The sequence below is a fragment of the Micropterus salmoides genome, unplaced genomic scaffold, assembly GCF_014851395.1.
Source record: "Micropterus salmoides isolate LMB-PRFRI ecotype aquatic unplaced genomic scaffold, ASM1485139v1 Ms_hic_scaffold_10, whole genome shotgun sequence".
Classification (NCBI taxonomy): Eukaryota; Metazoa; Chordata; class Actinopteri; order Centrarchiformes; family Centrarchidae; genus Micropterus; species Micropterus salmoides.
Genome location: NW_024040041.1, coordinates 32684033 through 32700997, shown reverse-complemented (window position 1 = coordinate 32700997; position 16965 = coordinate 32684033). Strand labels below are relative to the sequence as shown.

Here is a 16965-nt window from a genome sequence, read left to right as displayed (position 1 = left end):
CCATGAAAGTGAAATTGTCTTTCCACAGAAGTTGGTTAAAATGTAGAGAAATTTGGCTCATACATTCACGTGTCCCTCAGCATGGTGTTCCTCTAACTTTTCATCCAGCGTCCTCTCAAAAACCTCTAAAATTGAATTTTACAGTGTACATACTTTATCCCAATAATATACAAAGTGCTTCACAGAGAGATAAAAGATGATGATGATGATGATAATAATAATAGGAGTAAAAGATCAAGCTACAAGAAAGGCAACTCAAAATAACAGTCAATAAGAAGCAACAAATAAAATATAACAAGATAAAAGAATAAACAGGAAATAAAAGCAATAAAAAGATCTGACAGCTCAGATAAAGTCAGAAAACGCTTTCTGGTAAAAATGTGTTTTCAGGCGGACTTAAAAGAAGACAGTGACTCTTGACAGCCTGATGCCTTCTTCTTTAATACAGTCACTCATTCCATATCTGGTCATTCCAGAGTCTGACCGCAAAGGCCTCAAATCTTCTATATCCTCCATAACCTTAAAACTAATCAATAGGCTCTTAAAATCAATCTTCGTTTGATAACTTGGGCTGCTTTCTGTTGGGATGTTTCACTGTCTTGCTGACAGTTAGAGGAAATGATCAATATCAGTTTACTGAGAAAAAGGTACTGTTTTGTTAGTTATTAGTGCTGTTGGGATTTTAAATGAGATTTTCTTGCTTCTGTAACAGAACTCAGAAGTTCAGTTAGCTGCAGGTATTTGGTCACAATCCAAAGTGTTGGACGCATTAAAATGTCGACCTCATGGTGGCGCTAGAGGAAAAGTCAGATGATCACCAGAGAAGTCAGAACGTATCCCCCACAGGACCTTGAATATCTGCAGTAAAGTTCATGGCAATCGTTTGCGTACATGTTGAGAGATTTCACTGATTAAATTAAAACCTGCTGGTGGAAGACAGATGAAGCACCAGAGGATGGACAAGGTCATGAGGATTCCTCCTGAGGGCCCTGAATGTCTGAACAAAATTTCATGATAACCCATCACATAGTTGTTGAGAGATTTCAGTCTGAAACAAAGTGGTTGACCAACATACGTAATGACATCAACGGCCGGCCGTGTTCATGCCGGCTGTAACAAATCCACACAGGAGACAGCACCCAGAAAGAAACGGCAGCAATTACATGAGTTTTGACTGTTTCCCTCCAGTTTGTGGCTTTGCGCCGCTCAACACCAAGATCGTAGGAGGCACACCTGCTTCTGCAGGGTCGTGGCCCTGGCAGGCCAGTCTGCAGAGCAACGGATTTCATTTCTGTGGAGGCTCCTTGATCAACAACCAGTGGATCCTGACTGCTGCTCACTGTTTCCCCGGGTGAGCTCTGATCCTGTTGCATAACTCGGCACAAACACAGTGAGCTTGTATAGCAACAAAAAGAAAAATGCAATGAGGGTGGGGCAGAAAAACACGTTTAAACCACCCATCATGTTTTTCTTTGTGCTGTTAGTGTTAATCAGTTTGTATTGGACACCATCACAGCTGTTTCAGGGCGGCTCATATTGTTATTGTTGCACAAAAGGAATTTCTTTTTGGAGCGAGGCCGCATAAAAACCAAACCCTAAGCACAATAAGACAATTGTAGACACTGGCATTGCTGCTGCTACACACACACACACACACACACACACACACACACACACACACAGGTTTGTGTGATAACAGCAAAGAAAAACTGCCAAACTAAGAACTGGAATCAGATAAAAAACTGAACTCTGCACATGGGATAAATGAGAACTTGTCTCTGACTAGAGGGAAGAATCTCAAATTGTTTGAAGTGAGAATTAGCTGTGGTGGATTCAGCTTTCTGTGTGATTAGCAGCTAAATTTACAGCTGCTGATGAAAAATCAGACATTGAGAAAAAAGAACTGAGCTCCAGCTTGAAATTTTATGGAGGTGTTTCCCTCATAATTCAGATTTTGACCTCAGAATGGTGATTTCTAAATTAAGAATTAATGTGCCTCTGTAATACAATTTAATATTTATTTTCTCTGCAGGCTCTTGTTTCTGTTCTTACTAACCCATCCAGTCTGGAAAGACTGTAGGATGCTGCAGAATGCAAACCAATTTCTCCCACAGTCTCTCTTGTTCTTTATAATAGTAGAAATTCTTGTAAAGTTAAAGAGGTGACGGAGCAGACGGGACTAAATAATGGGTAGAGATGCAGTGATAGCTGAAGGAAAACATTATTTTGGGTGAAATACCTTACATAACGTAATAAGTAAGTTTAACATGAGATTAACTTCATTAAAGTGTGGTGATAAAGGTTTGGCATGTTTATCCTAGACTGAGTTGCGGGCTCATCAAGGCTGTGAGATAGCACCACTGATTACAGAGTGAGGTAAGCGAACTCTCATTGACTGACAGTGCTGTTACATTGGTAAAGACTGCCCTCTATTGGCAGAAATCTACCATAAATTACCTTACATGATGATCTTTACAAACTAAGCACACTTACAAGGGGGTACACTAAGCAACATACAGACAACAATCATTTTCAGTAGCCTATACTGTACAAGAGAGGCTGCAGAAATCGGTTTGCACTCATCAGACTGCAAGGGATAACAAGAGCAAAAACGTACCACAGCACAGGCAAGGGGCCAGATTTACCAAAGGTTTGCATGAGTAAAAACGTGTGCAAACTTGATATCACCAGCAAATTAGCACGTAGGCTGATCTGCTAACGGTGTGCACGCAGAATGACGTCTTTCAAAAGCGCAGGATAGCACCTGTTTTTTTTACTTTTGCCTTAATGAATATGCAATTTGGGGCGTAACATGCAAATACATCTATTTACTACATGCAATTTCAGCCTAAACGCAATTTCATGTGAGCGCAACAGCCTCTGTATTTAATACGTTTGAAAGGAAGGTGCAAACCGCCAAGTGTTGCAGAGATGGCTGCTGTTATTGCCAGAAACAGCCGTAATGAGAGAAAACTTAGAGAAATTACCAATATTAGAAAATATAAATCTGTATCTAATATACAGAAATACAATAATTGTATTTATTCGATGAACTATATGAAGTTTTTTTTTTGTATTTTTCTTTGGCACTACTGTTGTATTAACTTTCGTTTCGATCCGATTCATTTTCTCCGGGAGATGGAAGAGTTTAGAAAGTTGCGTGGTGCTGCAGTAGTGCACGGATCACGCGTAAAATTCATCCAGCCAGAGTAGGTATCTGAGAGGGAATGGGGGCGTACAGGGCCAGTAGATCACGGAGCGACCGGGCGGTGACTGTTCCATCTGGCTGGATGAAGCACGATCTGCTGGCATTTCCTCGCGTCTGGGTCATTCCAGCACTTATGTTTCTGCTGGGGTTTCCCAAAGCAGGTTTTCCAGGTGTTCCTTCCTAAGTACTTAGTCCAATCTCATGCAGGACGGGCAGATACAGACGATTTCCACATACTCGGGACGCACTGAATGAAACAAACCAAGGTTTTTACGCAGTGGCTGCTTTCCCTCCCGACTCTCCATGGCGGAAAGCATTAAAACACGCAAAACCCTCATTTAAATACTGCCACCTCCATTGTGTTTGCTCCTGTTGTCATCTACACAATAATTCTTAGTAAATCAACCTGGTACTAAAATTGCAAGTGCAATATTTTAGAATGCACACGCAATTTAGCAGTCTTTATTCGGGATGTTAGTAAATCCAGCCCACAGTACATAAATAAGATGTATTACAAAGGGCACACTTCACCAATTAGAAGAGTAGATAATGAATACATTCTGATAGGTTTTTGGCTCTTATTTTGAAAGGCTAAAGGCATGAGGTTACATAGCAAGCGATACCCTGATTGGCTGACTATATTTGTGACAAGTCACATTCTCCATGGTCAAAATCATCAGATTCAGGACAAATGCAAAGAGATATGCAAACACAGATTTGACACTTGAATTAAACACGAATGTGGAACAATGGCAGGATGTAAAGTAACACATGAGGAAGGATACTTTCAAAATAAAACAGGAAGTAACAAAACTAAACCGTAAAAAACAACATAGAAACTCAAAAAACGATATTGTTCATCACTTATTTAAAAGACAGTATCAGTATGTTACAAATTTAAACATCTTGTCGTTTGTGTTTCTCAGCCCCGAATCCAATCTCACCGTTAACCTCGGCTTTGACGCCCTAGACTTGACGAATGCAAACGGAATCTCCCTGACGGTGTCCAGGATCATCTTAAATCCCAACTATGATAGCAACACGTTCAACAACGACATAGCCTTGCTGCAGCTGTCCTCACCTGTTACCTTCACTGACTACATCAGACCCGTGTGTCTGGCGGCGGGCGGCAGCGTCTTTAACGCCGGAACGACCTGCTGGATCACCGGATGGGGAACCATCCAAAGTGGCGGTGAGAATTAATTTTGTCAGTTTTAAATTTATTGGTAATTGTGAATGATTGAATGGATTAATTCAGTTTTTAGTGTGTTTTGCAAACGACACCACACATTTAACCAAACCAGAACCACTGCAGAGGAGATGGGAAACAAGATGACGTCATTAAAAGAGCCCAAATAAAACCAGTGGAGGTCTGATATCAATATATATATTATTCTCAAATTGGTCATTCTGCATAATGAGTGCTTTTACTTCTGGTACTTTGATGCCAATTTTTTTCAAAAAAGTTTGAGTGCAGGAGTTTCACTTGAGTAATGGATCATGGTACTTATTCCACCAGTGACTTTAGTGGTTTCCAGTGGATTCCACATGTGTAACACACATTCACTGGTGGAAGAAGTACTTAGATCTTGAAGGGGTTGAAAGGGAGCCCAGTCTGAAGGCAAAGCTTTTGATTTTATTTGGGTAGTGAGAGAAAGATTAAGGTTATGGATCATGAAATGAGTTTCCTCCACAGTGCGTATGGGCTCAGCTTTAGAGGTAAGGAGCTCAGACATCCGGTGGTAGCTCGGCCTTTGGCGCTTTTCCAGGCACACCACACTGTCCGTGTCCATCTACTTAAAGTGCTGAACTGCGACTCACTAACATTGTCTACATGAAAGATGAATGGGATTTTTACTGCAGGAGCCATTCTTGCTTAAATTAGTTCCCACAGAGCCATGTTCTGGTATCATGAGCTGAAAGGAGCAGTCCAAAGTGATGAGTCGTCCTGCACTGGTGTAGCTACGAGGTTCAAAAGTCCTGACTTTCTGCCTGTTCGATCTCAAATACAAGTAATCGCTCATTGGTTTACACTTTGGACTGACGTCTCACAGTCCTGTTTCAACAGCAAAACCATCAGATTATATTCCCCACAGGGAAGTAATTCTACCATTTCAAGCGACCAGGTATGCACTGATTTTGAGGTGCCCCAGGTCAAAGTCAACCTAAAAAGACTAATTTTTGTAATCAAACAGGAGGAAATTGTACATTTGTTGGGAACTATTTGAATGAAACACAAATTCCAAGCAGACTCAACATTCATATCTCCTTTCCATTTTCAGTTCCTCTTCCTTACCCGCAGAAGCTGCAGCAGGTGAGCGTTCCCATCGTGTCCAACAGTGATTGTAATACCAACTACGGTGGTGCAATCACAGGCAACATGATGTGTGCCGGTCTGACCCAGGGAGGACAGGACTCCTGCCAGGTGAGTCTGTCAGCAAAACACTCCTCCATCAAGTGATAATACACCCGTTTAAAGCTGCACTGATCAACAGAAATATCCACCACCTGTATCCACGTTACACTCAGTCCATGATACCTTGGGGCTACAATATTTCTGTCAATAGAAGAAACTGGAATCACTTCAAAAAGATTGACTCTTTTTTTTCTTAGAAGACGTTCAGATTAACACCACTCAAAAGGTGGAGGAAGATAGTGTGAACATTTAGGTCTTAGCCCAAACCTAGGCGGTCATCCTGTAGAGCAACCTTAACCTTTCTGGCAGTCCGACCCTTTTCTGAAGTTGAAAATATTTCGCGATTTGAATGCAGAGACGGGCCCTCAGTTGTGCTCACAGAAGTTTACAGTTGCTTGGATTGTCCGGAGACTGCAACAAACCGTCCCCGACTCGACCTAAAATAAGACTTGAACCGACCATCATTAAGACGAAGCCCCTGGACCAACTGTTAGGCTACTACCAGCGGTGTCTCATGTGCCCGCACAGATCTCCCTTTCCCCGTCTCCTGCGTGTTTGTACACCTCACACACTCAAAACAGAGCCAGAGCAGGCGTTTGTCTATTTTCTTTTATGCTCTAGATGTTTTCAGCAACAAAAGACCTGTGAGTTGGGATCAAGTTTCTGCTAATGTTATTACTTAGCAGCAAACCAAAGATTACAGACATTACATTGTGAAACCATAATACAACAAATGCTGAGGATGACTAACTTCCATTTCTGACACCTAAAAAGTGGCATTTATTTTAATCCGTACCATGATGTTTTCCAAAACCTAAAACAGCAACCCCTTATGACAATGTTCGAGTGGACCTGTAGGCTAGACTGCGAGATTTCTCCAGTTGCAGAACTTTTGCTCCATTTATTTGCCGGTCCAGTCAGAGAGACTGAGGGGAAATTAAACAAAGTAGAAGTTATTTTAGAAACCTAAAAGATTTCAGGCGTTTGAGAAAACATTCGGGGAGCCTAAGAAGCCACCCTCTGCCAATAATACTTCTGTAGGTGTACTGACTTTTACTTGTAATAGTATATTTTCTACACTCTGGTACAACTTTAAGACTTTTACTTAAGTAAAACCAGACTCCACTGAGAAAAATAATAATTTTACCTCACACATTGTAAAACACACTTCACTATGAAAAACTTGACAGAAACAAACTAAAATTCACAAACTGTCTTTGTTAGTCTTTTCAGTTTTCCAACAATCACCAGCTCTTTGGTAGAAATAAATCCTTAATTCACCGTATTAGATGAGAAAGGAAACAGCTGTTCTATCGCTATCAAAAAACTAAAATGCTCGGCATCATCTTCTGCTCAGGATGTCATTACGCCTCTATTTCTTTACACAGCAAATAGTTGTTTGCTGCTATATTAATGTTCAGAGTCTCATATACAGAACCTTTAACTTATAATACATTATAATGTATCAGTTGATTATAATTTAACGAGTAACGTAAAGTAAGTAAATGTAGTCAAGTAAAAAGTGAAATATTTCCCTTTGAGATGTTGTGAAGTAGCATTAAATGGATATACTGTACTATAACCGGCCTGTCTGACGTCTGCAGGGGGATTCAGGCGGCCCGTTTGTGAGTAAAAACGGCTCGATCTGGGTCCAGGGTGGAGTGGTGAGTTTTGGAAATGGCTGCGCCCAGGCTAATTTCCCAGGGGTCTACACCCGAGTGTCCCAGTATCAGTCCTGGATCAACAGCCAGATCAGCACCAACCAGCCGGGATTCGTCACCTTCACGGGGAACAGTTCAACTTCTGGAACCGCTCACCTGGTTCCCCTCTCAGTTCCTCTGCTGCTGGCCATCCTACCTGTTCCCTTCTCCCTCTTTGTCCTTTCATAGGACGTTTAACGATTTAATGCACCAGAGTAGAGTAAAAATCTGTCTCATGTGTTTTTTTTTTGTTGTTTTTTTTAGCATTTTGAGATGAATTTGCTTTAAAATAAGCCAAAAAAATCTGCTCCTGGAATTAAATATTTCCACCTGTTTCCAGCTCAGCTTTTGGAGTCTTGCACAAAAGAGTCAATAGAGGAGAAGAGAGAGATCAGAAACTGGTGTACTGACACTTGATTTAAAAAACGAGGGCTACAACTAAGGAATGTTTTCATTTTGATTAATCTACTGATTGTTTTCTCCGTTAATTTATTCATCATTCTGTCCCTTTCTCTGTTTTGTCTATAACTTGCTGGAGGTTTTGCACAAAAAATATAGAAGTATAATGTGATAATAACTTGGTTTTGTACACATATTATTGTACCTGATTTAAATTGACTAATTGTTTTGTCTTTAAAATGCAGAAAACAGAGAAATATGTCCTTTATAATGTCCACAGCCCAATTTACTCAAAAGGATTTGGACCAACAACTGAAAACCCAAAGATTCAGTTCATCATCATGTAAATCCTCACATCAGTGAAGCTGGAACCAGAAAAAAAGTTTGCATTTCATTTGTAAAATCAATTAACAAAATAGTTAAATCAAATTTATGGAGCGTCAATCGTAGTTCTTTAGTGTTTAATTGTAATTGGCTAAATAAACTTAAAAATTTAAATCAGCACTACAGACTATAAAAAACTTTGAATTCAAAGACACAATAAAAGATAATTGAAACAGTAAATGACTCTATATTGTTATTTTGCACTTAATGATGAATTTAAATTTAAAATGCTATTAAAGATTTTAAAGGCTTTTAAATTTAACTAATTTAAAACATTTTCTAATTGTCCATCTCACAGTTGTCACATTTGTTTTATTTCTTTCTAACATTTAGTTATCATTCTCGATTTAAAGACACCTTAAAAGTTCATTTTAATATAAAAAGAATAAAGAACCATATTTATTTAATGATGAATACATCATTTCACCTTCAGTTTTACAATGCGTTATTTTAACAAATCAAAAAGCCCTTTTAGAAATTGTTGAATTCATTAACACTAAAAGTGTATAATTATTTCAGTGGCTCCAGATTCTCATAAATGTCTACTAAACTCAGTGTGACGTCAGTGACCATGACAACTCATAACAGCCAGGAGCAGAGGTTTAATAGCTGAGTTGGGAGAGGTTGGGATTTCTGCAGGGTCAGGTATGTTATTGTCAGTAAAGCCTTTTGAAATACAATTTAACACAAAGACAGTTTGGTTTATTGTCCTTTTCACTGTATTATGTTAAATGCTTTTTTCCTAATCAATATGATACTGAAAGATGATTCTGATTTTGTATCATTACTTTTTGAAAGCGTTTGTTAAATATGTTCTGAAAAACAGCTTGCAACAAGAAATGTTAACTAAGAAATAAAAATGCTTTGAGGAAGGTTTATTTCCACAATAAAAATGTGCAAGCTAAAAAAAAAAAAAAGCTGCTGATTACTATTATATTTTGAATCTCCAGAATGTGGGAAACGTTTTACTTAATTTCTTAGTTTTACGTTTACTTTTAAGATTTTGAATGCAATTTGAATTTTACTTCTAGTGTAGCGTGTTTGTATGAGTATTGTGTTATTGCTACATTTACTTAAGTAGAATACCTCAATACTACAATCTTATGGGAAATTTTGATCATTAAACACTTCTATATTCCTGAATTCTGGTGAAAGTTTCTGCACCAATCTATGCTGGAAATGTTTTATTTATGTAAAAGGAATTTCAAAATAGATAAATATAACAGAATATAAGTTTTCAGATCTGTTTCTCCCGGAGATCAGCTGTTCTTATGTAATATCATCCCTGCTGAGGCACCACATATGCAGGTGTAATTTAGTCTTCCCTCCTCTGTTTTCATGTTCACAGGGAGAGAACGGAAAACTTGGCCACATAGAAGTTGTTAAAGTTACTGATCGGTGCTGCACGTTTTTGGGTCATCTTATCAGTAGCTTGTTATTTTTTTTTTAAAACTTAAGTTTAACTAACTTTTTTTGGACAATGCATGTTTGTTTCTTCTATATTGTAATTGCACTGCATGTTTTGTTATTGTGCAAATAAACCTTTTAAAAAGGCATTTCCATTTGTTATTTAACTGCGAGCTATATTGCAGAACATTTTTAACAAATTACGCTTTTTAAAAAAGTGATAGGATTCGCCATTTTCAAAAAGTGGTGGGGACATGTCCCCAGTGTAAATGTCACCTACGGCAGTTGTGTTGCTTTTAGTATTTTCAATGTTTTTACACTGCTATATCGACGCTAGATGTTCATAGTTCCCACGGAACCTGAACGCAGCACACCGTCAGATTAATGTGGGGTTTTCTGATTGGATGTCTAACAGGAAGCGAGAGGGCAGTTCATGCTTTGGGTTAATATATGAAATTCACCGTAAATCGACTGTATTTCCTCCTGATTTTAGTTTTCTTTCCGTTTGCGCTGATTCAGTTCTGAATGGAATATAATTCGGCTGTGTTAAACACATGTACACAGTTGGTCCTGTTATGTTTTATCGTTCTGAAGGCGGAGGATCCGTTAGGTGACGGAGGCGGCTGGTGAGTCTCAACCAATGTGCTCACTTACACTAAAACTACATATGTGTGAGGTTATGTGTAATGTAATGTTGGCAATTTACAGTTGGTGATTTTTTACTATAAAATGAATTGTACCACGAGCAAAATGTGGCCCAGTTTATCCCCGACACCTGCTGTGGAGACGGAACTTCACACCAAACTCCATTTAAAATTCGGTCACTTTAACGTCTACCTTCATAAGGAGTCATTTGTAAACACGTCACAGGGTTTAAGACTGCAAGGAGCAACTTTTCAATTTACCACCGAGAGGTAGAAGTCGCAGGGGCTAAAAAGAGAAAAATCCATGTTGAAAATAATGAGTTTGACTAAATTGAACTAACTTGAATCCAAAAGCAAAGAAGAGAAAAGTTAAGTGATGTGTTGCATAGACTTCATTCCAGTGGTAATCTGCACACACTGTTTAGTGCATAGCCCACTTTGTGATGTCGTTATGTTTTGTTCTCCTCTTCATGTCTGTTTGTTCAGGTCATTAAATTCAGACTTCAGATTGCAGGATGAAGGTCCTTGTAACATCGATGTGTTGGACAGCGCTTCTCTCTCACACAGACAGTTCATCGAAAGGTACGTATGACAAACAATCTGATGTTTCCTGGAGCTGGTGATGATGATGAATCCATTAAATATTAAATAATAATAGCATGCTATAACATACATATGTTTAGGTGTAAAAGTCAGCTGTACTCGGAAGTGATGTTCCGAGTTTGTCAGACCTTCTGAGACATTTGGTCAAAAATATTGAGATATTTGATTTGTCTGTTTTCTCCACAGTCTTGTACTAAGCATCTTAAACATCCAGTGACTGTGCTGATTCAACGTTTGGTCTGCAACATTTCCAAAAATAGTGAAGAAAATCGCTGTCACAATTTCCCAAAGGCCACATTTACATATTAAAAAGCTTGTTCTGTCCTGCCAACAATCCAAAATATTCAAATTTATTGTTAGACTTTTCATTGTTCCAACATTCACCAACTCTGGTCTGGTCAAAATAAATCCTTAATTCACCACGATGAGGAAATGTCACAAAAACAACTAATAGACCCTCAAAATTGTTGCTGATTAATGTACTGCAGGATTATCGGTCTCAGAGTTATGCTCATATTATTAAAAACTTCCTTGGTGCTCCGTTATGGATGTAACATGTTTGCTGACTCAAACCAGCTGATCACGTGTCATTGTTTCCCAGATATGCCTACAGCAGACCGGTGATCCTCAGAGGTCTGACTGACAACACGGTACGTATTTAAATATTTGGTTTCAGGTTTAAAAATATCAAAATGATCCTTTGCGTTGGCTGTGATGGGAGAAGGTGTTTGAGCCCAAGCTGGGTGTAGCTGCTTGAATGAATTGGCAATCGCCACAGATGATGTCCTCAAATGGTGCTTTATTAACTACCACTCACATATAACGCAGGCCACTCTGTGTTAGACTTAGTTCAGATCCATGTCTGTGAACTGACTAATCGTCTCTGCAGCATAATTAAAAGTAGGAACAGCATGCATTAATCATTTCATCAGTTACCAGTACAATTTACCACCTGCATGAAACTACTACAACATAACTAAACATGAATGAAATGAATGAAAGCAAAGTCACTAAAGCCTTTTAGCTGGAGCTGAGTGGAGCTGAGTTATTAAATGAAATAAGAGAGGATTGTTTTAACTTAATCACAGGCATCAGCATAAAATATTAACAACAGAGTTATTTGTAAAGACTTACAGTCTCAGGATCTGTCAGTCCGCAGACGTCTCTCAAAACAATGAATCCAGGATGAATTTACTGAAAGGAGATCAAATATATCCTGTCAAGGAGGCAACTGCTCTCAGCAACACACTGACAGAGCAGGAAGCTGGAGACAGCTGGTCATTGGTGTCCTTCCCTGATTGGCCAAGACCCTAATTGGTACTTAACACCACATGGTGGTGCAGAAATGAACCCGCTGAAGGCTATTTTATTTGTCCACGAGGGGGTTGTGATGAGGTGGTCAGACCATGAAAAAGTTGGAATCCACTTTTTTTATTGGCGTTAGAAAAATATGCAGACTTTAAAACCGGCCTAGTGTTTTATATAAAAGTGGAACCTGGTAGATTTTTCCTTAAATGCATCAAGCAAGCATCGCTGGAAGAAGTACTAAGATCATTTACTTCAGTCAAAGTACACACGTATTATAAACAAAATATACTACTGTTATGTAGAATGGACTCCGTGAGGGCTGTATGATCCTTTTTGATGCATTAACATATAAACAGTACTTCAGCTGGTTGAAGTGGAGCTGATTTGAACAACTTTATGTACCTTTTGGGAGTTTTAATCTAAAATATAATATTGACGATGTGTTTTCATATTTGATGAATTCAGCCCATAAAGGAACACTTCGTCCTTCAGTTTATCACGTTCACAATCAGCACATCTGGAGATGCGTGGTTTTCACTGGACAGGAAGTGGATGAGAAACAGTAATCTGAAAAGTAACTTAAACTGTAGTGAAGTAAAAAGTACAGTATTTGAGTTGTGGTGCGGTAGAAGAAGAAAATAAATAAAATGCAAATACTCAAGTAAAGTACAAGTACCTCAAGTTACTTTCCGCTACTGTCGGCACTGAAGAGAATGTAAGAATCAGGACAAGGACGCATTTTTCCTTGCGTTTTCTTCCGCAGATTGTATTTGAGTACAGTAGTACTACAGTAGTGTCTGAGGTGAAATTAAAGCAGCGAGTCTGAACATTGTTTCACCTGAACGTCCAAACGGAAACCTCCTCGACACACAGACTGTCACTGCAGTGAATCCACTAACACACCGACTCTGTTTTAGAAATTCAGGTCTTTGTGCTCCAGGTCGAGTTTACTAGAAGAATATGGCGACCGGAGAGTGCGGCTCAGTACAGCTAACACGTACTCATACAAGAAAGGTATGCATGTGTAACGCTCCCCGTGCTCTGCTGTGATAGGCTGCAGGTGACCTTTATTTATCTGTTTAACTCTCGCTGACTCTTTGATCACTTTGGTCCAGTGGACGTCCCTTTCCAGGAGTACGTGGACGTTTTCCTGAGGCCTCAGTCTGCAGACGCCCTCGGCAGCGGTGAGTAAGAACGCGGTTCTCCCTCAGAAGGCCGTTTTCCATCCTGCATTTTAGCTTTGACTTCAGGAGGAGAGTGGAGGTGAAGCGGTAAGCATGGAGTAGCTCAGCCTGTAGGGAGGGTCATTTACACTGGGGACATGTAGCTGCCACTTTTTGAAAGCATTTGTTAAAAATGCTCTGAAAGGTTTAGGGTTAGGGTTAACCCTAACATGAAATCCCATCGAGCACAGGTGGATGTTTTGACCTGATAGTGACGCAGGTGATGATGAATATTTGTACCTCTGCAGACGTGCTATATTCAGTTTCTCTGTTCTGCAGACACGCTGTATTTCTTTGGCGACAACAACTTCACAGAGTGGCAGAGTTTGTTTGAGCACTACGAGGCGCCGCCGTACGTCCTGCCTCACACCAGCGGAGCCTTCAGCTTCGGGATCGCAGGTCAGAGTTTGTCCTGCGGAGTGGAGTTGACTGAAAGCCGGCAGTGAGAGAAACTGGGCGCAAAGTTAGACTCACCAGGACTTAGCCTGAGCCGACAGGTGAGAAACCTCCGTGTCATCTTCAACTGTAGTGCTCATGTAGGATTTGTCACCAGCTCCAATCTGGACCATCCCTGAAGCAGCTCGGGTGGCTAAACATCTGATTTGGTGACAAACCCAACATGAGCCCTGAATTTAAAGATAACAGGAGGTTTCTCACCTGTCGGCTCAGCATAAGTCCTGAAGAGTTTAACTTTCTCTTGCTGAGCCTTAGAACTTCTCCTGTTAGAGCTGCAAAGAGTTCTGTGACATCCAAACACTGATTTCTAAAATACATCTGAAGTCTTGTAGTTTTGTTTTCTGTGACTCAGATCTAATCTTAAATATCAAAAGGACGAGAGGCTCAAACTGCAGCTCTTGTTTCCTCCCCAGGTCCTGGAACTGGAGTCCCCTTTCACTGGCACGGTCCTGGTTACTCTGAGGTCATCTATGGTCGGAAGGTAAACTGTCTTATTTCCTTCTCTGTCCTGTTTAGTTATATCCTCCCTGAATCTGTCCGATTCCTCAGCTGAAGCGTGAACACGGATGAATGTCACAGTTTTACTTCAGTCCGTGATTGATTTTCTTGTGATCACACAGCGTTGGTTCCTCTACCCGCCTGATCAGGAGCCTCATTTCCACCCGAACCGCACCACCCTGTCCTGGGTGACGGAGACCTACCCCCACCTGCCCGAGGACGAGGCTCCACTGGAGTGCACCATCAGACCCGGAGAGGTAAACACTTTGACTTTTACACACACAGGGAAGAGATTTGTGAAGCGGAGTGCAGTTTTTAAAAGTAGTTTTCGGTTATTTCATTAGTTTTAGTGTCTGTTCAGTTCTACAATAAGAGCATCTTAAAGGTTCACTGTGGAGCTTTAAAAGCACTTAAATGGTTTCTCCAGCCAGCTAAGAGAAGAAGACTGTTGGCTAGTAGGAGGGCTGCAGCTAATGATTATTTTCACTGTTGATTTATCTGTTTATTATTCTCTCGATTAGTCGATGGTTCATAAAATGAAAAATGCAGATCAGTGTTTCGAAAAACAAAGATGACGTCCTCAAACGTCTTATTACGCCTAAAACCCAGAGATACTCACTGAGTCACTGAGGAGGAAAGAAACCAGAAAATAAAATCCCATTGAAGAAATTCTTTAACTTTCAGATGTAAATGTGATTTATTTCAGAATTGGTTTTCCAACCTGGATTTTATGATATATTATTTAAAAAATGAAACAGACTAAATGAGACAGAAAAGTCAACAAACTAAATGATGAGAAAGATTTTCTTCATGGTGACTGTCGGGCGTCAGATGTGTCTCGCCTCATGGTGTTTTTGCACTCTCATTATTACAGTTGCAATATCTTATTAAGCTCCTTGATACTCTACCATTTGCACAGGTGTTATTCTCAATACTGTTATTGCCATTCCACTTCTGCATACCAACTGACCTTCCTCTCTGAGTAGACATCACCTTGCACAAACTGTGTGTAGACTCAGCATTTATATTTAAGACTCTCAACTGCATTTCGTATTTTTGTATTCTATGTATTCAGTGTGTAGTTTTATGTGTATGGCGTATTGCACCTTTATCTGGTAATCTTTTATGCTCCTCGGCACTATACCTTTGTGCAAAGGCAAACTCAAGTGTTATTTATTCCCACCTCTGTTATATTGTCCTCACTTTGCACAAACTGTATACAGAGTCTCTACTGTGTACTTTTGTATTTTTGTACTTTATGTATTTAATCTGAAACTGTATGTAGGGCTGCACAATTATGCTTTATCTTTGCCAGGCCGCTGTTGAGAATGAGACTCTGTTCTCGACTGGCCTACCTGGTAAAATAAATAAATGTTGGTCCTAACGCAGTCACTGTTACAGTTTGCAAAATTTAATCCAACACGAAACAGAAGATGAGGATTACATGCAATGGGTGGTAGGTTCATGACCAGAAAACATAATCCAACATTGAGCAAACACGATATATATAGAAACACATGAGCATGAACAGGTGACAAATAATCAGGACAAAACAGGAAGCTAAGCTAGACACGAACAGCTTCAAAATAAAACAGGACACAGACAGGACTTTAGACCAAACTGTGACAGTGACACTAAAACAACCATCTGAATATTAAAACTTTAATATTTCGAAAATAACTTTTTCTTCCTTTCATAACTAAACTGGACTGGTGGTCTGAACTATCCGAGCTGAGGCCTCAACATAATTATGTTCCACAACAACTCAAACAACAAAAAAGCATCTTGTTAAAACTTTACAGATGGCTTGAGTGGTTTTGTAGTTTTCTAACAGGGTGTTTCTGCTTCAGGTGCTGTATTTCCCTGACCGCTGGTGGCACGCCACCCTCAACCTGGACACCAGCGTTTTCATCTCCACCTTCCTCGGCTGAGCTTCACCTTCACCTTCATCTCCTCTTCCTTTTAAGGGATTCATCCCATCTCTTTTTATCAGAGTTCGGCGCAGACTGACGGGAGGAAAACACTCAACAAGAGACTGTATCTGATGCTTCAGGTGACTGACTGAGTGATGAGCTGGGATCATTTATTCTGAAGCCCCACAGTAACATTCCAGGTTAATCTTTTTAACAAAGATTGTCCTTACATTCAACCATGTTTGAACAACAACAACAAGTATTAAAGACCAAAGGAGCTAAAAGAGACGACGTTCTGTCACTTCTCTCAGGATCAGTTGTAGATGGAAATACATGTGAGAATTATTGATCTATGTTCATTTTTATCAGTTGGTTTTACTATGATGACGTAATAAAGCACCAGTCTTTTGTGCCAGGAAGAAGTCTGCTATTAAAATGTTTGTGGTTCTTTCAACAGAAACATATTTCACTGCAGCAACATCAACATGCTAATATTTAGCAGGTGTAGGCTAATGTTTACCATGTTCACCATCTTAGTTTAGTGTGTTAGCATGCTAGCAGTAGCTAATTAGCATTAAAGTAGAGTTGAGGCTGATGGCAATGACATTAGTTCTGCAGGTATTTGGTCACAAATCGAAGTGTTGGACATGTTGACCTGATGAAGGCGCTAGATGAAAAGTCAGAGGATCAAGGTATTAGAACGTATCCTATAGGGACCTTTAATATCTTCAAAGTTCATTTCAATCCATCAAATAGTTTAGATAGATAAATATTTAACGAAAAGAAATGTCAACATTGCTAGATGA

The 16965-nt window shown here is 39.7% G+C and overlaps 2 protein-coding genes across 2 annotated transcripts in view; both read left to right on the top strand.

Annotated features, from left to right (window-relative positions):
* Window positions 1–8283, top strand: part of LOC119918099 (transmembrane protease serine 9-like) — a 59382-nt gene extending 51099 nt beyond the window's left edge. The window contains exons 23-26 of the mRNA XM_038738636.1: window positions 1189–1351; window positions 4135–4400; window positions 5491–5633; window positions 7229–8283. Coding sequence (XP_038594564.1) covers window positions 1189–1351; window positions 4135–4400; window positions 5491–5633; window positions 7229–7513 — 857 coding nt within the window. The 3' untranslated portion in view covers window positions 7514–8283. The remainder of the gene's footprint in view (window positions 1–1188; window positions 1352–4134; window positions 4401–5490; window positions 5634–7228) is intronic.
* A 1626-nt stretch (window positions 8284–9909) lies between these two features.
* On the top strand, window positions 9910–16595 carry jmjd8 (jumonji domain containing 8). The gene is made up of 9 exons (XM_038710059.1): window positions 9910–10140; window positions 10645–10740; window positions 11363–11411; window positions 12987–13083; window positions 13185–13253; window positions 13572–13691; window positions 14162–14229; window positions 14369–14503; window positions 16097–16595. Exons 1-9 carry the CDS (start codon window positions 10040–10042, stop codon window positions 16175–16177), a joined length of 816 nt encoding a protein of 271 aa, XP_038565987.1. The 5' UTR covers window positions 9910–10039; the 3' UTR covers window positions 16178–16595.
* The last annotated feature ends 370 nt before the right edge of the window (window positions 16596–16965 follow it).